Below are 25933 nucleotides of genomic sequence, written 5' to 3'. Positions count from 1 at the left end.
CCTGGCTCTGGGAGGGCTGCAGCAGGATGAGACCAGGGATTTTAAAAACAAAGTTGCATTTTTTGACCTCCATGGCTGTGTTTGTGCCTGAGATCCCTGCTAGAAAGTCGAGGTGTTTTAAACCTCAGTGCATGGGGAAAATTCTGGACAGCGTGGTAATGCCATTTGGAGGTAAATCTGACACTGGTAACCTGCAGAGATTTGTCACAGCAGCTGAACAACTGTTCATCCTTCACCCCGGGGGAGAAGGTGAGTTTATGTGGCTTTAGAATAGATGTGGTTAAAGTGGTGGAACCCATCCTCCAGCTTCAACAGGGAGGTGAAATGTCCAGATTGTTCCTTCTCACCTCTGTTGTCAATGATTTGGGATCTTAAAAACAGCTTGTGACCCTGCCCACTCTTGATTTAGTCTAAGGGGGGAAAGTCCTACTAATGTACTACCTGTAATGAGCAATTTCAAGCAAGAGTTGTAACAGGAGATGTTTTGTGTCATGTGGTGGTAATAGAAACTGGAGATGGGGTGGGGAGGCTGCTGAGAGTAAGGCAGGAAAACCCACGGGGCTTTTCCCAGAAAGGAGAAACGCTGCTGCTGGAAGAAGTTCAGGGATCAAGTGGCTCAATGCTTTCTCCTGATGGCAGCAGATGGGTTAGTTTGAGCTTTTGGAAGTGAATAAATCCTCCTGTGGGGCCACTTTATCATAGTGTCAGTTCCCTCCCCGCGTCCTCTCCTCTGTTCCCCGGTCTCATTTGCACAAAAGAGAGAAGGGCTCTGGCCTCTCAGCTCCTGTATTATGTCACAATCAAACCTTTTAAAGAGTATTTGTGTGTTGTTTTCCATTCAAGATGGGGTCAGAGCATAGATATTCAGCAGGATTTTTTTCTTAGATGGGTAAGACAATAGTTTCATAGAGCTTTGAGGATCGCTGGCACTAATGTATATAAGCATCGAGGTTTAACGCATTTTAAATGTTTTTAGAACTGCCGGAGTGAGCCGTGCACAGCAACAACTTGAGCCGGACTTTAGCCCAGGGTTGTGTAAGGAGTTACATCACAGGTGCGTGTGGGGAAGAACAAAGAGCAAGCCAAGGCTGAAATGCTTTTTTGATTATTAAAGTAAAAATGTAAAGTATTTGGTGAATGAACAGAAAAGTGGTTGTGTGGGGATTCAAATACAATTCAAGGAGTCCGGTGTTGGGACAGTTGAGGGTCTAACAGGGTATCTCCTCTAACGAATCTGTTTTCCTCTTCAGGAAAATCCCTCGCCGCAGAGAAGGCAGCGGGCAAACTCTGCCTCTTCCCCTGTGCATCTGTGGGCAATGTGAGAACACGCTGGTAACCGCAAGGTAACAGATGGCCGGAGGGTCCCGGTGACCGCGGGCGCTGCGGCGCTGAGCGCGAACAAAGCCCCGCGGATCTGGGGATGTGCCACCCAGCCGTGCCGAGGGCCATTGTCCCCGCCCGGCCGCGAAATCCCGATTCCACGCTTAGGGGCTGCTTAAAAGAGCCTCGCTCTCCCAGACCTGCAAAAGAGCAGCTCCCCATGTCGTTCATTGAAAATATGGAAAGGGCAATGCATATAGAAATCTAATTATTGGCAGGCACAGCCCGGGCTTTTAGCATGATAATCGTGGGCCTCGGAGCTTTCTTGTGCACGGACCCCGAAAGATAATCATGAAAGCAAAAGTTAAAACTATTGAATTTCCATCACTCGCTCAAAAGTTCGCTTTGATTATGTTGACACGATTTTTGTTTGTCCCTGCGCGGCGACGAGAAACTGTTATTAATCACTTCTAAATATTTCAAAGACAAAGGGGGCTTGCCCGCCCCGGGGGATGGAGAGGGGATGATGATGGGATGAAGGGTGATGGCGGGGTGTCCCCCTCCTGTGCTGGGGGGTTCTTGCCGAGCTGGCGGGGCGGAGGAAAGGGGTCGGTGACGGGCTCGGCTGACACCCCCAGCCCACCCCCTTCCCTCCCGCCGCCCTTATAGCCCGGCCCGCGCCCGGGCGCTGCCGGCGGCCCATGGCCACGGTGAGGGGCTCGCCCGGGCTCCCGGCCCTGCTGCTGCTGCTGCTGCTGCTGCTCGGGGCGGGCGGGTCGCGGCCGGGCACCGCCGATCGCTGCAGCTGGAGGGGCAGGTACGGGGGCACGGGGGCTGCGGGCACCGGGCGGGCCCGGCGGCTCTCGGGGAGGGAACGGCCCGTTCCAGCATCCGCGGCGCTGGCGCGTTTGCCTCGGTCACTGACAAGGGAAATCGGCGACAAATATTCTCAAATGATGGCTCTCACCCCCATCCGCTCACCGGTGGGATTTTCCGGGTATCCGAGCGCTGGCCAGTCCTGCCACACGGAAAGGTTTAGAGCTGTTTAGCAGAGAGTTGTCCTCTAGCATTTCCCTGGATGCTGCAGGCATCCGAGCGTGGATTTGTAGGCAGGCAAAGGGTCTGAGCTCCTTCCCATGCACTCAGGTGCAGCCCCAGATGTGAGCAATCCCTGTTTCCCCCATCCCTCCCGCGTGGTGCTGCAGCTGTGACCCGAGGGAAGGGAGGAAGGAAGGAAGTCATTAGGAGAGAGTCGGTTGGCAGTGGGGTTTGTGTCTCTGGGCAGAGCGTGGTAGTGGTTTCCGGGATGTTGTGGCTGCGCTGTGGGCACCATCAGTGATGGAGCAATGGTGTTGCCCTGGCAGTGGTTTGAGCTGGGAGCCCCGTTCCCGTGCCGTGGAGCAGGTCCACCTGCGCTGCACCGAGGGCTCCCTGGAGTGGATGTACCCGGCACGAGCCCTGCGAGTGGTCCTGGAGCCCAACCTGTCCAGTGCCCAGCACACCACCGTCTGCATCAAGCCCGCCAGCGACTTCCAGGGTGCCAACATCTACGTGGAGCGCGCTGGGCAGCTGCACCTGGTGCTGAGCGAGGCCGAAGGGGCTCGGCCCCACCACGTGTCCTGCTTCAGCGCCCACGGGCCGCAGCGAGTGGCCCTGTTCCTGCAGGCCAGCCCGCAGAGGGACATCAGCCGCCGCACCGCCAGCTTCCAGTACGAGCTGCTGAGCAACCAGAGCACGGCCGGCCCCGACTTCAAAAAGATGGCCCTGGTGGAAGGTAAGAGCAGGGGCAGCCCCGGGGCTCTGCTGCCAGGGCAGATCTAGGAGAGCATCAGATATTCCCTGGTGCATCCCTTGTCATAGAAGCTGGTTTGGGTTGAGGGGTTTGTCACTGCAGGGGGTTTGTCCTTCTACCTGGTGGTGCCATCACTGAGAACATCCCCTGTGCTTTTTTGCTTTGCTGTGGTTGTATTTGCATAACAAGAGTTTTGGGTTGCATCTGATGATAATTCTCTCTAACCTGGTAGTTGCGCCTGATTTCCTTTCCTAATTCACCAGTCCTGTATTATCTAATGTAAGTATTATTGTATAATAATGCATATATTATAGTGTTACAAATAACTAACTGGTCTGGGTTTTTTCTAGCTATGTGCCGTCCTTGTGACAACGTGGAACTTCTTATGGCCATTTGCAGCAGTGATTTTGGTAAGCTGACTAAAGGGGAGTCATTCTGCCTTTCATTTATATTGATTATTTGGATTTGTTTGTTGCTTTTCCTCAAATAATGTAATGACTGTGCTCCCTGATCTGGGAAAGAAAATAGCTGTGTGAAAAACAATCTGAATGGGGGGATGAAAGTGAAACCTAGAAGGGAGAAACTGGCTGCCAAAGTCCTTGTTTCCTGCAAGCAGAAAGGTTAAGGTCTAAAACTGAACTGCGAGTCATTCTCACAGGTGCGAGCTGCTGGCTCTTAGGCAGAGACACTCATACACACAGGTTGTACGTGCTTGGTGTGGTCATTTTTATTCCCTTTGTCCATGTTTCTTTTTATCCTAACTACAAATATGCCCCCTCTCTCCCCTCACAACTCATACACTTCTTTTTCTGCAGAGGCAGTGAGTTGTTTGTAGCTTAGTTAAAGACTTCAGGTGGTTTAAACTCCTTTCAGTGATGTCCTGATTAAGTTTCATGCCTTATGAGAAAACAGAGCAGTTATAGTCCATCAGAAAATAAATACTAATTTGATGATACCTTAAAAGCTTTTTCCTTTTTCTCTACTTGATAGTGTAATAGGATTTATTTTCTTCTGAGTGGTTTGTCCGTTTTATTCCCCTGTTTTTCCATATGCACATTTGTGCCTCTTCGATCAGGTCAAGTAGCTAAAGCTGTAGAGCTGCCTCTCCATGAGGCCACAGTTCTATAGCTGTAAATGTATCTACATGAAAATAAGAGTACAAATTCCATCCAATGTTTATAAAACCCCACCAAATCACTGCTTCCCTACCCGAGGCCGCCACACTTCGAAGCTGATAAAGCCAGACGCCAACATCACTGTGCAAATACAAACCCAGTGCAGAGCAAGCTTCCCTTGGAGTGCTCCTTAGCTGGTAATTTTTATTCTTCTCCTAAATTAATCGGCGCAATCCAGCCCATTGTTTTTCCTTGATGAAGCTCCTGGTTCCCATGCGGGTGCTCTGCCGTGGAACAAGCGGAGACTGACAGATGTGGAGGCCCTGGCACACAATGGGGGCACTTACACTCACAGCAGCAGCAGACCAGAAGAAATGGCCCTTTGAACTGACTCTATTTATGGCCTGACTTCCTTGCCCCGAGCTCACAAATCGCTATCGTCAACTTTTTTGATGAGGGAAAATAGCTGCTAATGAAAGTGTAAATGACACTGGGAGTGAATAGGGGCTTTATAGTCACCCTTAGGATGGGGGTCTTCAGTCACTGGGCCCTGAGCAGTGCAGGAGCAACTTGGAGCACCAGGAACAAGTGCATTATAGCTTGTCAATAGACTTGACTGCATCTGATTAAAAATGATCACACAAAGAGGGAGACAGAGAGCAGAGACAGCTGTTACCTAAAATTCTGGGTTCCCTTGGAAAATCTAATTAAATGAGGAGGTTCTTGGAGGCTTTGGAAATAAGCTTGTTCTGCATCTTGGGTTGTTGAGTTTTCTGTACCCAAAACGAGTGAGTTTTGTGGCAGGAGGGTGGTGATGTTCCCACTGCTTTGCAAACCTCTCATTTGCTGAAGAGCTCATGGCTCAAATGGTGGCCTGTTTCTGAGCCTTCTATGGATGTGGGATTGAAATTAAATTAATTAGTAGAAGAATAATTGATTGCTGTGAAAAATGGGGGCAGTGACATTGAGAAGAAGATACATGAGTAGTCAAAAAGCACAATTTCAAGGACATGGCACTGTCTGTGTAGGGATCCTCTGGGCAAAGGATGCAATATAAGCTCAGAAATGTGTCCACATGTAGGTGGGAGGTGTGAAAACTGCACCACTCCTGCTCTCCAGTTATTTCATTCAGTGAGCTCCTGGTACCTGAGCTGCTTCCCTGCTGCTCCATAACCAACTCCTGTCTTGTTCGCATCCAGTGGTGAAAGGATCCATCCGGAACGTTTCCCACGACTCGGAGAACCACATGTCCCAGGTGGATGTCAGAGTCCAGAGAGTCTACAGGCAGAAGAACAGGATTTTCCAGCAGGATGAAGGGAGTGGGGAGTGGAGGGGCCCCATCCGAACCCTGCTGCAGTGCAAGGTGAAGAAGGGAGGTGGAGATTTCCTCTTCACTGGGAGTGAACACTTTGGTGAAGCCTGGCTGGGCTGTGCCCCTCGCTTTAAGGATTTCATGTTTGTTTATCGAGCTGCCAGAGAAAGAGGAGCCAACCCCTGCGAGTTTGAGCTCAACTGACAAGAGAGGCACTGTTGTTGAGAGTCGAACAATTTCAGCCCAGTTTTCGGATTCTGAATCTGGAGCAGAGTTAAAACCAAGGACCCAAACTGGGAAGCTGGAGAATTCCCTGAGGATAATGGCTCTGTGAGCCCTGTGAACTCTTCTAACCCACATTAGTTTCTCCTTCTTCACAATGTCATTGTCTCGTAAAATAACTCTGAAGTTTGAAAAGATTATCTTTTTTTGGGGGGGTTAGAAAGCAGCTTGTGCCCAGGATTACAAAATTCTAACATGTTTTCTTCTGTCTACGTGCTATGTGCTTTTTCTCCAGATATTTTTCTCCTCCCCAATCTCTACTTTTTTTTTTTTCCTTTTCAGATGAATGTGGAAACTCTCTCTAAGCTGGGGGGGGGGGAGGAAACTACCCTTGAGGCAAAAAAAACCCCAAATCCCCAAGAACTACTTCTTTTTTAAAATTGAAAATAGGCTGCTGTAAGAAGTACATTTTCTTTTCTTACATTGAAAAACATTAAGGAGTTTAATATAAGCACGGACAAAATACAACTAACTTGACTCCTGAAAGTTCTGTTGAACTAATTTAGGATCAACAATTGCTCATGATGGTATTTTTCACCTAAATTATCTGCCTCTTTTCAATTAGCTTTCATTATTTGAAAGGTGGCTCCTCCCACCCTCCCTCAGTGCTTTGGCCAGACTCCCATAATTGCCTGTATTTTATGTAAATGGAATTGCTACACCGTAAAATGATATACAAATGTGTCTACCACACAGAGCCCAATAAATGGTGTGAATAAACCCATTATTTCCCATGTAACAGCATCTGATTGCAGCCTGGGAAACACGGGGCTGACAGATGTGAGCCCGTGACAAGGCCTGCAAAAAAACCTGAATGAGGAGCTCCCTGACAGGCCACAATTAATTGACTTTTGAAATGACTCCTTTTTCTTCTCCACAGTTCTACTTGGCTGAGCAAGATTCACAAATTGCTGTCTTGAACTTTTTAATGGGACAAAATAGCTGCCAATGAAAGTCTAAATGACAAGAACTTTGAATGGGAGTCGCACAATGGCCACACCGTGACACGTTTTTAACTGACATATTGATTATTTGAGAAGTAGCAGCCACTTAATTGGGAGGGAATGGGGAAGGGGGGAAGAAATGGGAGGCAGTCAGAGAACTGGGTATAGAAATACAGTTTTTTTAAAATAGGGGGCATCCTGATAACAACATTCACATGTGTTCCCTGAGAGTACAATTTGGAGTCCAAGCCAGTTGTTTCTTCTGCTGTGAAAAAGTGATCACAAAGCTAAATCCAAAGGAAATGTCATTAGCAAGGAAGAAAACAAACTGTATGAGCAATGACCCTGCTGACTTCCTGGGGATCTTGGTACTTGCCCAAGACCCAGGCTGTAGTTACAGTCAAGTTTCTATGGGCTTAAAATATCTATATGGTTGGCTTTGGAAACTGAACCCAAGCTCTGACACACCTGATTGACCTCCTAATCCCAGAGCCATCATGGTTAGTGATAATGGGGATTTTTCCTCCCCTAGGTTTTGCTGGTTTATTGTTTTGTGTTATCCTGATCAAGCAGTACTGTTTGAGTCTCTGAGAACTCTTCAGAGAGTTTCTTCTCCAAAACCTTCATCAGGCCAGCTGACTTGGAGAACTTTAAGTGGAAAAGGAAATGCTGAACTTGTTTCATGGATGCCTTTGTTTGGGCTGATTTTTAAACACATTGAGCCACCAGAACAGCTCCCTGTTGAGCTGTTTTCCACTGGCCATGTGGGGAGGCAGCAGCCTGCAAACCACACTCCCTTTAGTTTGATTTCACTGGGTAACATTAGGAATCATCACCCATTGCTGCTTCTGGGGGTACCTTAAGCTGGCAGATGCTTGACATCACCTGAGGTTTTCTTAAGCAATCCCACACTGAGTCCTCAGTTGTTCATTTTCCCCCAGCTGCTGACCACGTTTTTGTTTACTTGAAATGTTCCGGTTTTGTTCAGTGGTCAGGATGTTCCCCTTGTCCTCAGCTGGTAATGGGTGTGGAGGTCAGGGGAAAGGTATCTAGGACAGCATTAGACAGCCCAGAGCACAGTTTCTGCAGGTCTCCTTTCCTCTCTTCCCCACTTCTTGTATAACTCAGGGAATTATGCAGTAAAAGGCCTGTTATTTGTACTCTGCTGTGTCTTCCCTTCTGCCTCCCTCACTGCTTTGCTTCACCTCTGAGCACAGAACAAAACACTGAGAGTTGGGGGTTACTGTGAGTATTTATTGAATTCAAACTATCACAATTCACCAGTCAGCTCTTGCAGCAGTTACAGGCACAGATGACATAAAATCCATGTTGATGGCCCTGATGAGGACACCTGGCTGACACAACTACATGGAATGAACACCATGCACATTCTGAAGTACCTAGCTGATACATCACTGCAATCAACAGATAGCTACATAAGCATTTCTTTTTCTAAATACAATGTTTTACTGATGTGTTTCATTGAAGATTAAATTTAAACAGATTAGTTTATTTCCAGTGAGCAACTGTTTCTTGATTTCCTCTCACTTGCACATTAAAATGCCAATCAATCCATATCCTCAGGGTGTTATTAACACCAGAGTTAGTTCTATATCTATACTGGGTAAGTTGAGTTCTTTGTAGTTTTATCAAGAGAAGTACAATTAAAATATATGCTTCTACATATGTTTTGTTTAAAATCAGTACAGCTTTGACAGTTATTGCCTAAGTAAAACCACTTCAGTTATGTTGAAAAGGTTTTTGAATCATCACTTATTATGCTGTAGCTAATATTTTTCTAAATATTATACCACCCTAATGTTTCAATATATCCAAGATATCTGAAGCTAACCAAAACAAGAGTTTTCAGAAACCCAGCGATTCAGTTACATGTTTCTGATTTCATTCCAAAAGAACAGAATCTCCTTTTATGATTTCTAGTCATTCACAGCACTAAAGAAAGCAAAAACTAGGATCAGGAGTACAGTGGCAGGCTTGTTTCACTGCCTGGTGATCCAGGACACTTTATGTCTTCCGTACTGTCAGTCATTCACCAATGTCACATTTCAAGAATTCCCACCTTGTCCAGAATAAAAGCTGCTCCTGACTTTGGGTGTCACTCCAGACTGTGGCTACAGAAGCCCAAAGACTTAGAGGTCAGTACTGACACCCCTGTAAGTCAAGAGGCAACAGAGACACTGGGGATTTTGTCCCAAGGGGACAGAGTATCCTTCAGCACCTACAAGTGGATCTGCAGCCCTGTGGCACTGCCAAGCAGATAAAGGATTTCTCAGAGGAAACTGCTCTTGTCCCTCAATGCTGACAAACTGGAAGGGCAGAAAACCCAGTCTGTCATTCATTGTTGGCTCCCAGCAGGACATATCCTCCCTCCACACCTTTTAAAGAGCTCTGCTTAGGTTGGTAGTTTCAGGGCTGACTGTGCTTTGGAGAGTGGAGACCCTTGAGATGGTACAACTGCTCCAGAGACAGCTGTGGCTCTTTTAGATCCACCATCCATTCCATATCCTATCTTGGTCAAAGAAATGGAAGAAATCAAACTTATGCTCTCCTTGACAAAGCACCAAGAGTTTACAAACCAAGTGAAAATAGAGACAACTAAGCCCTGAAAGTCTCTCTCCAAAGCACTTTGGCTAATGTGGAATGTATCACAGAGGTTCTTTTAAGCCTTCTAACAATTCCCTGCCAAACTGCCAGCAATGGCTTTGTGTTCTATTTCACCAAGGCCCATAAAGGGAGTTTTGTAAATCAAAAGTCCAGGAGGTCTCTCCTGTGAGCTTCCCTGTTCTCCATGGGCTACAAGAAGTAGGAGCTACCACAGTAAGTCCAGAGGCATCAACAAGATACAGACCCAATAACTATGAGATCCAAATACCTTGATTGCCTACAGATTGTTTTAAAGTTGTAAGTAGGAGGTACAGATTCCTCTGCACACAGAACTTCTGAAGACACACCGCAACCCAAAGCAAAGAACGCCAGGAGAATTAAAAATCCACCCCAGTAGGAATGGATGTATGTTCCCCTTTGTGCTAATTCCCTGCACGTTTCAAAGAACTCACCTGTCTGCCCACAGGCTTCATGCAGAGAAGAAACAGCATTTTCTAGGTACTGTGCACATGTCTTGAGACTCCTCAAATCAGAGTCCCAAATACATGCAAGAAATTCAGTTTCTACCACCTGAACAACTAAAGATACACCAGCAGAGAATATCCCACCTCACAGAGGAAAAGCTTTATGACAGAAGATCCTGCTGTAAGCAAACAGCACATTTATGCTCCATATGCAAGCCAAAAATGCCCCCCAACACTAAAGAGCCTTCAGTGTGAAAATGTGAAGCATATTCTGCGTCATTAGATGAGACAGAATACTTCATCCCACAAACTGTGTCATCACAGGACACACATCACTGCTCTGCAGGATGTCTTCCTGAAGACTCTCTGGTGTATTCCCAGAGTCAATGTCATTTATTCTCTGGTGCTTTTAACACCATTTCTTTCCCATCAACTCTAGAAGTCTCTGCATTTCCATTCTGATGAGATCTGTCATATTAGCTTTTACAACTTAGTACCATAAGACCTGGACTTACTGATTTCAGTAGCTCTTTCTGCAGCATCTCATGATGAACATGTCTGTGTATAGACAAAAGGGCAACACTGAGAGCCCCCTCAAATCCTGGAACCTGAATTTGTCAAGGAGTTCTTCCTGTTTCTTTCTCAAAGGGGTTATGGTTACCTGTGGAACACATTAATCCTGGGGCTCCTTTACAGCCAAGCACAGAATCCACAGCAGTTACCGAAGACACTTAACAATGGTTCATACCATGACTTTGATTTTAGGGCAATCAAAGCCTTTGCAAAATCTTTCATTGTAGTTTTAACTATCAACAGCATTTTGTTAAATCACTACCTAAAGGCTTCATACCAAAGAATGGGCAGATTTCCCAAACTGCTTGAAAGAGCTAATAATTTTTGCCTCAAACAATCAATCTTTGAGACTTTGGGTTTGATTACCTGCATATAACTACCTAGGGGAACTAAGCTAAGATACAAGACCTTAACTCTTTCATTTAACAGAGGGAGAGCACACTGCCATTGGAGAACAGCCAGAAGGCAGGGTACAAGGCCTCGGTGAACTGGGCTTTGAATTTATAGATCAAGTTGTGCTTCTCCCCTACCGCCATGAAGATGACAAAGCCCCCGTCGCAGTGGAGCAGCACACCAATCCTGGTGGCCTTTGTGTTGGGTAGGCACTTCTCAACATCATCGTGCCAGGACGATATTTTGTTGTTGAGCCACTCGATGCACCAGGAGCTGCCGTTCCTGCCCAGGCGGCTCTCGGGGCCGTGCCGGGCCATGCTGCCGTAGCAGACCCCGATGCCGCAGAAGCTGTTCTGCTGCAGCTCCACCTCCCAGTAGTGGATCCCTCTCTTGAAGCACTGGAACCCCAGCACCTGGCGAAACTCGGTGAAGCGCTGAGGGTGGTCCTTGTGACCCACAGGGGTGTCTGAGACAGATATCCTGGTGTAGTTGTCAGACAGCATCACGTTGTTATGAGCTGTGTTGTAATCCAGGGTGATTTTAGCACCATCTGCAATGACACGAATCGTGTGAAGGTACCGAAGAGCAAAGCACTTTTATTTATTTATTTATCCAGTCCCACCCAAGCACTTGTTCCCACGCACATTTATCTCCTAGCTCTGCTCTCCTCCTCAGTGCTACCCTAATGCCATCATTCTGGAGGAAACCAAAGCCATTACTTAGAAAACTTCATTTATCTTCATAAAAATACACAAATACTGGAGACAAATTTGATTCATCTGGCAAAAGAACTATTTAGAAGACTCCTGCCCCCTTTTCCTCCAAAGATTTCCTTCATTTGTAACAGCCAGCTGATGGCCTATCAAGCTAACAAAACCCCCTCAGAAGTATTTCTGTCAGGTAACTACAGAGGACACGTAACACCAGAGCAATAAAAGCAGAAAGTTCATCTTTAAGTAGTGTAATATTGAGTGTCTTACACTGCAGAAGCTCCACTCTGGATTTCTTCAGAAAGCTGTCAATAAGTTCTTTAGCTGCAGGATTAGCTGCAGGTTTTGTTGCTGTGTGGACAGAAGAAAAGAGAGTTTGGCCAGTTGGGAAAGAAACCCTGCATGTTTAACACACCATCACAGACACACTCAGGCTGGAGCTCATCTGGATTAGCCTCCTGCTCCATGCCAAGTTAACTTCAATATTAGCTCAGGTTATTCCCCATCTTGTCAAGTTTTGAAAACCCCACTGTCTCTGGACAACCTCTATCAGTGTTTGATCACTCTCCTGTTGACTGGTAGGAGCCTTCTCAGAGCAAAAGGTGATCATTACACCAACACTATTCACCAGCACTCAATTTACCAACACCAGTGACCATCTGCTTATCATTTTAAGAGCCGTCAATGAAAATCAGAATAAGCATGCTGAAAGTTTGGACTTACCAGCTTTAGCAGGTTTCTTTTTCTCCTCTGGAAGGGGAGAAAGAAAAAGCAGACTGTGAGTTCTACTGGGAATGACAAGCCACTGATAAGACTGTGTCAGCTGTAACACCATTGTCATGGCTCTTTGAAGCTGCAGCAGTAGATGGAGCCGACAGTCCAGCATGCTGAAGCCAAATACACCCACACCGAAAAGCTGCACAGGAAACACGACCTGCTATTTGCTTCCTATTTCCAGAGCCACAGGAAATATGACCCTGGAATATTTCTCTCCTCCAGGATGCTGCATTTTCAGGCAAGTGGCAACACACCTGTTCCCACGAGGCACAGACTAATCCTTTTTGTTTTTACAACACAACTTCAGTGAAGCAACAGGAGCTACAAGTCAATTAAACTCCATCTTCCCCAACAGACCCCACTGAGTGCTCCACACCCAGGACTTGTGGATGGAAAGGACCTTTTGTCAAGAGCTCTGTGGGAGTAATAGAAGCAGTTTCTTATCACTTGGATTTATTTCCAAAGAAATATGGAAGATCTTCCAAACAGACTATGGTGCCCATTAATGGTGGTATCTGGACAAAACAGCACTGAAGGGCCCCAGTGTAACCTGCCACAAAGACTCTTCTCCATCACCCCAGCCCTACACTGCAGGTGAGATGTGGCCAGCAAAATGTTTGAGTTCCTTTAATCACCACTTACTGGTATCTGCCTCCACCTGTGGAGTGGCTGGAGCGTGGGAAAGGCTTTTCTCTTTGTGGAAACGCTCTTGTGAGGGAGCACCTAAAACAGCAGAAGGGGAACAGCCCATAAGCAGAATTCACTATGTACAAATCCATCAAACAAGCCAACAGGTGTTTGGTACAAACTAAAAAACCCTGAAAGAACCAGAGGGTGGGGAAGCTCTGCTTTGCTTTACAGCCCACACTGACAACACTACAGGCTGATGCACCACTGTACCTCTGCAGTTCACTGCTTTCCAGCTCACAAGGCATCCATCACTAAATATCCCAAAGCACCCTCCCTCTCCCGTGCCCAGGTGCTCATACAGACAATCACTGCATCACCACTACAGCAAACAGCTCTGGGGTAAGTCCTTGAACTCCTATTTATTTGTAAAACCATAGTTAGGAGAGGATGATTTCTTTAGTACTTACGTGCTCCATGAGGCTTTTTTCCAGCAGAGGTTTTGTTTGTAGGAGCCACCGGAGGGCCCACAGGTTTTCCAGGTTTGGCTGCAATGGCAATATTTTACATTATGGTTGGTATTGCCAGTCACAGAGAAATGCACAGTAATTACAAAGAAAGGCATTAGTGAGGACGTTTTTCAGTCTTATTTATCAGTTCTGTGAATAGAACTGAAGGGACACTCAGCAGAGATGGAAAGTGCACCCCCGTGACCCAGTCCAAAAGGTAGCTTTGCTTAACCCAGTAAGCAGGTCTTACACAATCAGCACTTTGACAGTTGGGTAACCCAAGTCCTATCACTCTAAAGAGTTTCACGGCTCCCCTCAAATCCATGTCCTAAACATGTCCAAGCCTGCTACACAATGACACCATAAATTACTCTAAGGAAGAAAGGCTGAGCTGTGCCAGAAGGGTGTAGGATCATGATACTCATCAACTTATCCGATTACAGATAACAGAGAAGAGACACTGGCACGCTTTGTCTCCTAATTTAGCCCAGACTGTGGTGGTTTTGTGTGGAAATGGAGGACTGCAGAGGTTGGAAGACACAATTTATATTAACCAACTGTACTTGTTGCACTTTTTTAAAAAATTATATTTGGAGAGGGAAGATCCCTCATTTGAGCTCACAGCCAAAGCAGAAAATGCCAGTATTCTCAGTGATACAGTACCTTCTGCTTTTCTCTCCTTATACTGAGCCTCTGTAAGTTTTAGTGCTTCTTTGAGATTAAGGGCAAACTTATAAGTGGAATTCATCACATTTTGGTCCATTTCAACTGTAGGAACGAAAGCCTCTTTTGGTGATGTTCGTTGCAGTGCTACTGCTCTCTGAAATGACAAACGGAAGACTTGGGCAGACCCCTTTGCATAGCACATATGTTAAAATATAACCAAGTTACTCTAAATGCCACAAGGGCTACAGTTGGACACAACCCCATGGCAAAATTTCAGCAGCAGCCCACATGCTTTAATTCCAACTGATATCTGAAACAATGAGAAGGATCTGGACAGAACTGCAGCACCTCATGGAGATGACTTCTCTCGCCCACTGGCCCCTCTGCTTGTGGCAGAGGTAATGGCTGAACTGGGGGAGCTTCAGACACCATTTCAGTGTTCTTTCATTGCTATTTGTGTACTCATTGGTACATCCTTTCACAGCAGGTTCTTGCACACAACTGCAATACCATTTGACTGAAAGTGTCTGGAGAGCAGGATGACCGCAGCAGGATTCTGTGACTCTGCATTCTAGAAACACAAAGAGTTGGATTCACACTTAAAGGACACAATACCTTCATAAACAGAACGTCATCGCTTTCAGTCAGTGCCATCTCAACCTGATCTCTGAGAGACTGAATTTCATTCTTCTTGTTTCCCAGAACACCACAAATATAATCAAACTTGTTCCAAACTCTCTTTTCTTCATCTGCAATTGCTTTCAAGACTTCATTTTCTTTTTCTTCAATTATAGCTCTAATTTCTGAAAACTCACTTCTGATCAAATCCTTCTTTCTGGAAGCTGTCTCCTGGAGCAGATAAGAGCAGACAGACACTGGCTTCAAAAGAACAGTTTGTGAACAAAATACTCTTACTGCTACTGCACAAAAACCTTTGAGGAACATTTAGGCTTCTCTTACTTGAAACAGGAAATAGAAGAGCTGAGTATTTCTATGTTGTTTGTAAAGAAAACTGCTTCGCTCACAAGGAGTGGGGGTTTTAACACATAGTGCCCGGTTTACTCCCATATCCCACAGAGCTGCCTGGCCCTGCCAAAATGCCCCTTTTCTGTTCCTTCCTAACAACATCTTCTCCTGCCAACTCAGTCTCAGTACTACAGCCCTTGTCACGAGGGCACAATCACCAACACCACACAGTGGCCAGCGTGTGCCAAGCAACCCAACAGCACTTTGAATAGTCACCCACTCACAGCAGATTGGCTTTGGTTGGTTTTCACGGTGGTCATTGCCCGAGCAGCTCTTTCACACTGATTATTCAGCTCCATGAGTTTCTTCTTCAGCATCACCTGCAACAGGAGAGATCAGAAATTATTTCAGAGGAGCATTTGCATTGGGTCACACTCACTGGAATAAGAATCACGTTCACAGAAAGTTTTAAAAAACCTTGTAAGCATTTGGTACTATCGGTTTAAAACCTCTCTCTCTTTAAACCTTACAAGATGGAAAAGTGCTGACCTGCATACGTGTGCCTTGTGGCACCCACGCCCTCCCTGCAGCTCCACCTCTCCCAGAAGCAGATGCACGCTGCTGACTCAGTCTCTCGATAAGCACCGAGTGCTTTCAGCAGTTCTCATGCTAAGAATAAATGTTAGCTCTCAGGCTGGACTTTGGGCACAAAGTTAAGGCTACTGCTCACCCCTCTCATTTTGAGAATTTTATCACTCAGATGTGAGTTACCTGTTCCTTTGGCTCAAGATGCTGCTAAGCTCAGTCAGGGATGAGTTCTGCAGGTAAGCTGTACACACACTCACCAAACAGACGGGAGTTTGGCCACCTAAACTTTTCAAGCATGCTTTACTCAACTACCCTCCAATTTTCAGCTGCACGGTAAGATATGAAGGCCAGGCTTCCACTCTGTGAACCTCATTTCTGGCTTTTATCTATGTGCTGGTGATCTCCCTAGGCTACTTCTATAATCTTCTGAGTCTTAAAAACATACACAGGGCAATGTCTGTCCACAGCCCCTCAGGTCAGCCTCTGAGAAGGCCACGCAGTGAGCCCTGGCAGCAGAGGAGGCTTGGAGTTCTGGATGACACTGGGAGTGTGGGAGACCTCACTGGTCAGCCCAGCCCAGCCCAGTCCAGTCCGGGAGCTGGCAATCAACCTCATGACAGCGCCTTCCCAGAATCCTGGCCCTTGAGCAACATCTTGGAAAGAGGAGAAAAATGCAAGGAATGACTCCTTGCAGAGAGGAGGAAAACCCAAGGAATCAATCTGATGATGTGCCTGGGAGGGAGATAACAGTCTGCCAAGACCAGACAGAAGGGAGGCTCCAGGGTGTCCCTAGGAGGGTGTTCCAGCCCCGGAGGGCACCAGCCACCCCCCAGCAGCTGCTCACCTGGGCATTGGCTTTAGCCTGCTCCAAAGGGCTGGTGTTGCACATCTTGTGCCCGAGCAGGCAGAGGGAGCAGATGCAGGTGCCGTGATTGCTGCAGAAGAACTCGAAGAGCCGGTTGTGCGAGGGGCACTTGCGGTACTGGAGGTCTCGCAGGGGCGGGCAGAGCTGGTGGTCGCGGAAGGCGGGGCTGTCGCGGTGCGGCCGCAGGTGCTCGTGGCAGAAGGACGCGGTGCAGGTCAGGCAGGTCTGCACGGCCGGCGCCTCCCGGCAGCTGTCGCAGAGCACGGGGGGCTCCTCCGCCTCGCACCCCGCCGCCCCCCCATCCTCCTCCTCCTGCTCCTCCTGCTCCTCATCCCCGTTCCCAGCGCGGCCCTGGAGCTGCTCCACCACCCGGCACAGCACCGTGTTCTTGTGCAGCTTCGGGCGGCCCGCGAAGGTGGTCCGGCACTGCGGGCAGCTGAACCCCTCCGACAGCCCGGCCCAGGTGAGCTCCAGGCAGGCGGCGCAGAAGTTGTGGCCGCAGGGAACGGTCACGGGGCTGCTGAAGAGGCAGAGGCAGATGCAGCAGGTCAGTTCCTCCTCCAGCCCCGCCAGGCGCAGCTCCGGCTCCAGCGTCGCCATCGCCGCGTCCGTCTCTGCTCCGAACAGCCAGAAACGAAACTGGGGCTGGAAAAACGAAACTGGGGCCGGGGCTTTCCGGAAAATTGCGTGTCCTCTTCCCCGCCCGATGGGAGGGGCGGCAGCCCTGGGACACCCCCTCCAGCACCCGCCCGTCCGCCGGACCGGGCAGCCCGAGGTGCTGCGGGCTCTGCCCCGGGATGGGCCTCGGGAGCACCGGGACCGGCCGCCCGCGACCCCTGGGCTGAACGCAGACCCCTCCAGGCACCGAGGCCGCGGGTGGACCGGGTCGAGGGGCTCCGGGGCAGCGTCACCCATCGCGCCCGGAGACGTCGGGTTTGGTTTCTAAACCGCAGCAGGTGATGTCGGGTGCGGTGCCCACCCTGGCTGCCGGCCCCGCAGCCGCTGCAGCCCCCATAGCTCCCCGCAGCCCGGCTCCCGGCCCGGGACCCGCACGAAGGGAGCTCGGGACACCCCAGCGCAGTCCGGCACAACCCGCAAGTTCCTGCGTGGGGCTCAGGGAAGGGATGAACCCCAAATCCCGGCTGCTCTGAGCTGTGGGTAAGCTGGCTGTTGAAGATCAGATAGACTCGTAGAACGGTTTGGGTTGGAAAGGACCTTAAACATCGTCTGGTTCTAACAGCTGATGTCAATCCAGCGTTTTTAAAGCACACGGGTTATGCGCGCTGAGAATGTGGAAATCATCACAACAAAAGGTACTTCCTCGAATTTTGTTTACTTTTCCTCAGTCTCTTGAATAATCGCTGTTTCTAAAAGGAACATTGGTGCTGAATAGAAACATGAGCCACTACTGTTTTAACTAACCTGATTCCAAATTCTTACTCCTCCTTCTTCTGCCCTGTCTGTTGGTGTCCCGGGGACTTGCTCAGGTCTTTCTGTACTTCTCCACCCACGCTGGCAGCATGGATGAAACAGAGCACAAATTCTGTGGGCCCCCAGTAATTTAAGCAGAGCCTGGTGGTCTGCAGCAGCAGGAGCTGGCTGCTTTCTCCTCTTGTCCAGTGGGCAAAGGACATCTTGTGTGGAGAACTGCTGAGGTTCCTTTTAATGTCAGTAAAAAGTATTAGCAGGCAATCGTGTAGTCATTAGTCCTTAGGGGCTTCCAAAAATGCTCAGGGATTGTATAAAGCACTCAAAAAGAGGCAGTGGTGGGCCATCTGTTACAGCTGAAATGAATTCCTAGCCATTTCTCTTGTAAGACTGAATTAAATCTGGATGGTCACTGCAAACCTACATTATAGAGATTAATGTGGACTTCTGCCTACATCAGTTAATCACTCCAGTCTTGCAATACTCCTGCGGGATAAGCTGCCCAGGGCTCTGAGTCACTGCTTGGTAACAGATGCAGGTGCAGAAAGGACAAGAGGAGACATCTGGAGCTGCAAGGCTGTGACAGGAGCAAAAGTTCAGGGATGAAGCCTCTCAAATGCTGGAGGGTGGAGGAGTTTTGAGGAGATGGGCACAGTGCCATGCATTTACAGCCCGGTTGGGCTGGGCTGATCAGGACTTTGTAACTGCTGTCAGAGGAAATGCAAACACCTGGGGGCACCTGAGAGGTGGTGGCTGACAGGGACTGCAAAGGAACATTCTTAGAGAGCTGTGCTGTGCACGTGGTACTGGTGACTGGAACAAGGAGCAGCTCTTTATGTTTACATTTTTAATTTTTCTACAGTAAATTAACTCCTTGGGCTTATCTGGACCAAGCCATTGTCATCTTTCAGAGGCTCAGTACCTTCACTGATATTTTCTGCATCACTCATCTGGTACCTACTGATACAAAGGTATGTAAATAACGAGGGTAAATATATGCCCTGGCAACTGCAGCTTTTGCTTCTGGAGCAGGGCACAGGATGTTTAGAGCTCAGATGAGCAATTTAAGTTCCCCATTGTCAAAGAGGGCTTGAAATTCTGGTTTTGAGGAAGCCAAATCACTCCTTTTGTCTAAAAGACAATAACGTTTTAACATTAAAAATTACTGTTACTATTGGCATAGCTAATGAAGTTACTACTTTCTTTGCTTCCGTGAAATTACTTGAGAACTTCCTGTGGTCCTGAACTAAATCTAACCATGGCCAAAATACACTGTAGGCAGTGGAACAAGCGGCGAGTCCTGCTCTAACAGTGCTGTGAAATACTTGCATTTAGCTTTTACAATTTCTTAAGAATTAAAAATAAACAATTTCCCTTAGAAAAACAATCTTTCCATTAATCCCCACTGTCTCAGCATCACTGTGCTGGTGTCTGGCATCTTGTCCAGTTTGCAGGAACAGCCCCACGTGAATCTAACTGTCCATTTCTCTAAAAAAACCCAAATTCTGGCATGAAATAATGGCAACTAAAGAGAACCACAATACACAAATCAGTTTTACTTGTATAAAAATGATTCCTTCACAAGCAAGACATTTTAATAGGGCTAATGCAAAGATGTGCAGTATTTTAATGTAATCATGCACTGGTCAGAGTACATATTAGCTAAACCACCACATACAGTTTTTTGGGTGTTTGTATCTAGAGTTTTTGGGGTTTTTCCATGTCTTCTCTGTAAGAGTCAACTACCCAGGACAGGGATTATCTGGAACTATAAGACTTGCCAGGTCTCCAGAGGTACAAGGTGTCCCCTCCATGTTAATAATTATCAGAGCTGTCAGTGCAGCACATTGGCAGCACCTGGTGACCCACTGTGCTGCTGGAAAGGAAAGAAGCTCAGCTCTTACAGAGCAAAAGGGTTTGGTCTAAAACAAACAAACAAAAAGGGGATTTCAGAGCCTACACAGATTAACACAATGGGGCGCAATTTGGCTGGGGATTCGTGTTATTTTCCACTGGTTCTAAGCAAAGTTGAGTTACCACTACTATTTATAGTCCTCAAAATTACAGAAGCTTGAAATCCACGTGGATTTCTGGACACATTCAGATGAACTCTGTAAGTAAATGCAAACTCATGACATTTGTATGATGCTCAGCAGCAGCAGACGAGGAGGTGTGCATATCAACAATATGTAATTTCTAAATAAAAATGACCTCTGTATGACAGTTATATGGTTCCAGCCAAACCCAGACATTTAAATAAGTTACTGACAGTACAAGGTTGTATTTTATCTTTTGATCAAACCATTCCAGTTCTGCAGGATATAAATATTAAGAAAAAAAACCCCAACAGACCTGTGTCAGACTAAACAAAGTCTTCCTGTATGGCATAAAAACACACCCTAAGGAAAAAAAAAAGTGTTTTTCTTTTGGCATACTTCTTTTTAAAGCAATTTATTAATAATATCCACCAGTGCACCTGCCATCCTCAGAACCAGAAGGCAGCATTTCACAAAACAAGTCTGTACAATTATGTACATTTTTTCACAGTTTAGATGGTTCCATTTTCAACGTTGGATCCATTGACTGGAGGCTCAACAATCAGTCTTGGCTCTATCAGGGCATCCCAGCTTTCAGTTATCTGAAAACAAAGCACAGACAACACTTAGCAGGTACCAGCTACACCAACAGATGCAGTTTCTCTGTCATTACTCTTTGTCTAGACCTGAACAAAGACTCATTCCTGTGATTCATTGATCCTCTTGATGAACCTCAACCTGCCTGACATCCTGGGTAAGGGAAGATGCAGGTAAGAACAACAGTGCACGAAATCAATAAGGCTGAAAGAATGGATACTCTGTGAGACATGATGTTGGTTATTTTATTAGCCAAAACAAAAAGTTACAGTTTGATAACTGCCTTTGACCCCAGTTAATTGAGTAATACGCAAGAAGTGATTCTTACCTTGAGGTCATGCACATTCTTGCTCGAAAGGAACATTTATGTTTGCTTCAATTTATTTTAATCAGATAAATCCCATTATTATAAAGGGAATCTCCCTGAGATGAACAGAGCCAAAAAGCAGGGCAGGTGTCAGCTATGCAAAACTGGATTCAAAGCAGGACCCACGTACCTTGGTGTCCTGAGGGACAGCGTACTCGATCAGCTCTGCTCCATCTGCAGACTGGTAAACCAGGTCGAATTTCCCCGGCTCCTTAGCAGCTTAAAAACAAACAAAACCACTCAACTGACAACAAACAACAACAACAAAAGTTTAAATGTTTACCTCAAACCCCAGTTTTGTTTTGTTTTGTTTTTCAGTTGTGTGTCTGGGCTTGTAATTGGAACAAAAAAAATCTGAGGTAGAGCTGAAGACTGCACATCAAAATTAAGGTGACTCGTATGGCTACATGGATGGAAAAGGTAATAATGTGTTGCTTAAGTTTAAGAAAAATTCTGGCTTCAATGGCAACTGCAGGACTCAGTAGAGGTGAGTTACTGAGCACTCACACTGACTGAAGAAATTCACTTTTGTAAATGCCCATGAGCATCTTCAGTTCAACTGGCAAGGGTTGGAGCTTTTCCATTTAAATAGACTCTCTGGGGAGGGAATGAGGAGGGAAGGGGTGTGTTGAGAATGAACCCAAGGAAACTGGGAATACTTCTGAAACATAAGCTGTGCCTTGGACTGTTTCCCAAGTGATGCACAGGACAAGAAGACTTTGGTGTCCCAGGGTACGTACTTGGTCCTGCTGGTGCCGAAAGGATCTCAAGCTCGATCTGTTTTTTATCAGCATTCCAACTGATTATTTTGGCCTCCTTCATAAAGCAACAAGAAAAGAATCAGGTAAGATACACTTCAGCACTGGATAACTACTCCATATCTACAACCACTGTGCTACTTGATCACTGCTAGAGGAAATTTGGCTATCAGTTTTTCCTATCTCTGTGTATAAAATCTGTAGAGAATTAAAGCTCAGCAATCTGTGGCTACTGGCACCAATAAACCAAAGTTTACTGACTGTCACTGACTTTCTAGTTTAACTCAGTACTTCCCCAGAAACCAAGTTATCTCAAGTAGCTAGAAAATTTTACTTGCACCAGTTTTAAGAACTTGCCTTGACTTCAAACCACAGCAGACTCAAAGACAGCTATATTTTTCTACTTGAAGGTCTGCATTTTTTTGTCATCTCCACAATGTCAATGATCATTAATAATGCCTGCAGTTGGGTTGGTGTTTCTTTTTTTTCTTCCCAGTAACTTCTACACCTTTCAAATTTTCAATTAGTTTTGGCTTCTGGAGTTTTCACTTTTACTGCTGCACCAGGAATGGCCTCTGGAGCCCACTGGATGCAAAGAAAAACACTGCACAACCTCAAAATATTTAAGTCATACCTCACCTATAATGGTTCTCTGAGTGAATTAAGGGAGGAAAGAAAATCAGTACCTTATAGTCTGAAACTTCAGGACTGTAATTTTCAGTTAGTTCCAAGCGCTGTTGAAAGAAATACAAATAACAAATCATAAGTTTTTGCCGTGAAGTGTTAATTATTTATAAGGTAAGATTTGCAATAATATTGTAGAAAAGGTATCTAGAGAAATAACAACATGTACGTGGAAATTCTCACTGGAATGACAGCAGACACAACATTTCTTTGTGTTACACAAATATCTAAAGAAATGCATTTAACTTATGCACAGGCTCCAAACCTTTGTAAGAATCCAAGTCAGACTTTACAGCGAGAGAATTTTTTAGAGAAACTATTAGGTCAGAAGCTTAGAGTGGCCCAAATCAAGCAATTTTAGCCATTCAGCATTTTCAGAGTTCTTTACCTTAAAGGCAATCTTTTCTCCCACTTGGGGTGGAGCAGCTAGAAGGGGTAACACACTATAGTCTCTCTTGGGAACCTCCACGGGATTCTGTGGAAAAAACAGTAACCCATTGACTTAATTACTGGACTAATAATTACTGAATTAATAAAACCAGAAGATAATGTTTATGCTGTAGGCATTGTGAGAAGCTCTGAGAAGGGTAAGGCACACATCTGCATGCTTTGTTTTGAGATGTGTAGCACAATCACTTAAATACAAACACTTCCTCAGGCATGACAAATGGAGATATGATAAATAACAGGTTTACTAAGTTAAGATCAGCCTTTATCCCATTATGCTATTTCTGCTTTCATGAATTACTCTCATCCTATAGACTTCTTGTATAGTTAAAGCTGCAACAGAAAGGTGACCTCTGACTATGCAAGTCACTCACCTGGACAACAACAGAAGTATTTGTTGCAGATTCATTTAACTGCCTCTGCTTCTGGCCTTCACTGCTGTAATTGTAGAAGAAGCCAGGGTTTGCTCCTCTCCCATGGCCTTGGCCCCTCATCATCCCACGAAACCCACGGCCCCTAGGTCCTCTCCAGAAATAATCCTCTCCCGATCCACGCCCCCTTCCACGGCCTGGGCTGGCAAAGGGTCCTTGAATACTGGTTGGCAACTGTTTGATACAGTTTCTTACTGTGGAATTACTCAGTCCAGCATCTGCCGCGGGTTTTTTAGTAACAGGTGTGTCTGAGTCCGAACTATCAGACTCTGAAGAGGAGCTCTTTGCTTTGGGAGCCGTGGTAGTGGCTTTTACAGCCCCCGTGTTGGTCGGCAGAGCCTCTTCCTTTGCAGTGCTGTCTTGTGCTGGTGTCGCCTTCTCATCCTCTGTACTCGAGTCAGAATCTGAACTAGAGGACTGGGGTTTTTTAGCATTTTTACTAACTGCAGTCTTAGTCTTTTCAGTGTTAGACTTTACAGTCACTTTATTCGTTTTTGCACCAGAATTTGCAGCAGCCTGGGATTTGTCTTTGGGAAGTGTCGTCGCTACGGGTTTATGGGAAGATTTGTTCTGCTTTATGTTTAACTCACTGCTGTCACTGTCAGACGATGTGCTGGAGGAATCTGAAGTTTCCACCCTCTTTTTGCTGGACTGTGTTGTGATCTTCTTGGTAGTATTTTTACCAGAATTTAGAGAAAAGTTCTCATTGCCCCATTCTAAAGCCATCTTTGCTGCAGCAGCCTTTGTCTGCTTTTCATCCTTCTTTTTTGTTGCCACCTGTTTCTCCCTCTCATTTTTTTTAAGCTTTTTAGAATGGGCAGTAGAGCTCTCTTCCTTACCTTCTGCTGGTCTGTTTTTTCCACTAACTTCTTCCTTTCTTTTTCTTTTTGTGTACCTTTTTTGAGAGTCCCAGATATCTACAGAGCTCTCTTCCCTACAAGAGGAATACTCAAGATTATGCTTGTCCTTTTTCTTCTTCCTTTTATGCCTGTCTTCATTTCTAGAGAATTCTTCCTCATCCTGCTTGTGTCTGTGCCTTTTTTTGTCTTCTTTTGTTGTGTAAGTAAAGCCATCATCTGTCTCTTCATAATCATCTGCAACTATGTCATCCAATTTTACTCTGCCAAAAAAAACCCAAACAAAAATCACTGTTGAGCAAAACAAGCACCTCTTCCTACATGTCAGCAGCTCAAGTAAGTTATTCTGGAGCAGGGATGCTCCACCTGTGCATGGGACAGTCAGGAGCCTTCCCCATGAGCACAGGCTGTGACAGGCAGGTGCTGGGGCAGGGCACAGGCAACACCCCCCTTCCATCCTCAGGGACATTCCCAACGCCTTGGCTCCCTCCAGCCCTTTCCCAAGGAGGCCCCACCCCTGTCTTGCCATGTTCCAACCCCACGAGGGGACTCAGAATCCCAGAATGAGTTAGGCTGGAAGGGACCACAGTAAGGCATCTGGTCCAGTTTCCCTGTTCAAGGAGGGCCATCCCAAAGCACGTGGCACAGGACTGTGTCCAGAGGGCTCTGGAGTATCTCCAGTGAGGAGACTCCACACCCTCCCTGGGCAGCCTGTTCAGTGCTCAGGTCACTGCACAGGGAAGAAGTTCTTCCTGATGTCCAGGTGGACCTTCCTGGGCATCAGTTCCTGCCTGTTCCTCTTGTCCCATTGCTGGGCACCCCTGGGCAGAGCCTGGTCCATCCTCTGACAGCCCCCTTTGGATAGTGATGGGCATGGATAAGGTTTATATGTGGGATTGACTCCCTGGTCCCGTTCCCGCTGTCCCATTCCCGTTCTCGCTGTCCCATTCCCGCTGTCCCTATCCCGTTCCCGCTGTCCCAGCTGTCCCCATCCCATTCCCGCTGTCCCCATCCCATTCCCGCTGTCCCATTCCCGATGTCCCTATCCCATTCTCGCTGTCCCATTCCCGCTGTCCCTATCCCATTCCCGCTGTCCCTATCCCATTCCCGCTGTCCCAGCTGTCCCTATCCCATTCCCGCTGTCCCATTCCCGCTGTCCCATTCCCGATGTCCCTATCCCATTCCCGCTGTCCCGTTCCCGCTGTCCCTATCCCATTCTCGCTGTCCCATTCCCGCTGTCCCGTTCCCGTTCCCGCTGTCCCAATCCCATTCCCGCTGTCCCGTTCCCGCTGTCCCTATCCCATTCTCGCCATCCCATTCCCGCTGTCCCCATCCCATTCCCGCTGTCCCTATCCCATTCCCGCTGTCCCGTTCCCGATGTCCCTATCCCATTCTCGCCATCCCATTCCCGCTGTCCCATTCCCGATGTCCCTATCCCATTCTCGCCATCCCATTCCCGCTGTCCCTATCCCATTCCCGCTGTCCCGTTCCCGTTCCCGCCCGTACCGCAGCGAGTCGTTGTCGCGCACCAGGCGCGCGCTCTCGGCGGGCGGCAGCAGCGCCCCCTGCAGGAAGAGGCTGAGGCGGGCGCGGCGGCTGAAGCCGAAGCGGTGGCGGATGAGGCTGAGCAGGTCGGTGACGAGGCGCGCCTGGCCCGGCTCCAGCAGGAGCCAGCACAGCGCGCAGCCCGGGCTGGCGGGCGGAGGGTGGTCGAACTGCAGCCGCAGCCGCACGGGGCCGCCGCCGGCAGCCGCCATCATGGCCGGGGAGGGCCGTGAGGAGGAGGAGGAGGAGGAGGAG

The 25933-nt window shown here is 47.2% G+C and overlaps 3 protein-coding genes and 1 long non-coding RNA gene across 6 annotated transcripts; 2 read left to right on the top strand and 2 right to left on the bottom strand.

The window, feature by feature from the left end:
* Nucleotides 1–43: 43 nt before the first annotated feature.
* On the top strand, nucleotides 44–6555 carry LOC126641916 (meteorin-like protein). 2 transcript variants are annotated; one of them, XM_050319084.1, is made up of 5 exons: nucleotides 984–1054; nucleotides 1251–1343; nucleotides 2685–3094; nucleotides 3463–3522; nucleotides 5427–6555. In XM_050319084.1, exons 3-5 carry the CDS (start codon nucleotides 2761–2763, stop codon nucleotides 5741–5743), a joined length of 711 nt encoding a protein of 236 aa, XP_050175041.1. In that variant the 5' UTR covers nucleotides 984–1054; nucleotides 1251–1343; nucleotides 2685–2760; the 3' UTR covers nucleotides 5744–6555. The 2 variants fall into 2 exon arrangements, with proteins under 2 accessions (XP_050175040.1, XP_050175041.1); XM_050319083.1 differs by having other exon boundaries at nucleotides 44–1343; nucleotides 2606–3094.
* Nucleotides 6556–7998: 1443 nt separating this feature from the next.
* TRIM25 (tripartite motif containing 25) lies at nucleotides 7999–17174 on the bottom strand. The gene is made up of 9 exons (XM_050319081.1): nucleotides 16508–17174; nucleotides 15360–15455; nucleotides 14725–14958; nucleotides 14107–14263; nucleotides 13405–13482; nucleotides 12950–13030; nucleotides 12254–12280; nucleotides 11801–11881; nucleotides 7999–11370 (listed from the first exon to the last, which is right to left on the bottom strand). Exons 1-9 carry the CDS (start codon nucleotides 17126–17128, stop codon nucleotides 10850–10852), a joined length of 1896 nt encoding a protein of 631 aa, XP_050175038.1. The 5' UTR covers nucleotides 17129–17174; the 3' UTR covers nucleotides 7999–10849.
* A 142-nt stretch (nucleotides 17175–17316) lies between these two features.
* Nucleotides 17317–20616, top strand: LOC126641939 (uncharacterized). The gene is made up of 3 exons (XR_007629316.1): nucleotides 17317–17841; nucleotides 18819–18927; nucleotides 20504–20616. It is a non-coding gene; the product is annotated as an uncharacterized LOC126641939 (long non-coding RNA).
* COIL (coilin) lies at nucleotides 20392–25892 on the bottom strand. 2 transcript variants are annotated; one of them, XM_050319118.1, is made up of 7 exons: nucleotides 25640–25892; nucleotides 23220–24396; nucleotides 22787–22873; nucleotides 22401–22448; nucleotides 21697–21772; nucleotides 21087–21175; nucleotides 20392–20594 (listed from the first exon to the last, which is right to left on the bottom strand). In XM_050319118.1, the coding sequence occupies exons 1-7, from the start codon at nucleotides 25888–25890 to the stop codon at nucleotides 20505–20507; spliced, it is 1818 nt and encodes a 605-aa protein (XP_050175075.1). In that variant the 5' UTR covers nucleotides 25891–25892; the 3' UTR covers nucleotides 20392–20504. The 2 variants fall into 2 exon arrangements, with proteins under 2 accessions (XP_050175075.1, XP_050175074.1); XM_050319117.1 differs by lacking the exons at nucleotides 20392–20594; nucleotides 21087–21175 and having other exon boundaries at nucleotides 21224–21772.
* Between the last annotated feature and the right edge of the window lie 41 nt (nucleotides 25893–25933).

This window comes from Myiozetetes cayanensis, unplaced genomic scaffold (genome assembly GCF_022539395.1).
Source record: "Myiozetetes cayanensis isolate MyiCay16 unplaced genomic scaffold, myiCay2020 scf22, whole genome shotgun sequence".
NCBI classification, from domain to species: Eukaryota; Metazoa; Chordata; class Aves; order Passeriformes; family Tyrannidae; genus Myiozetetes; species Myiozetetes cayanensis.
Note: the sequence above shows the minus strand (reverse complement) of the source record. Positions and strands in the feature narration are given on the sequence as shown.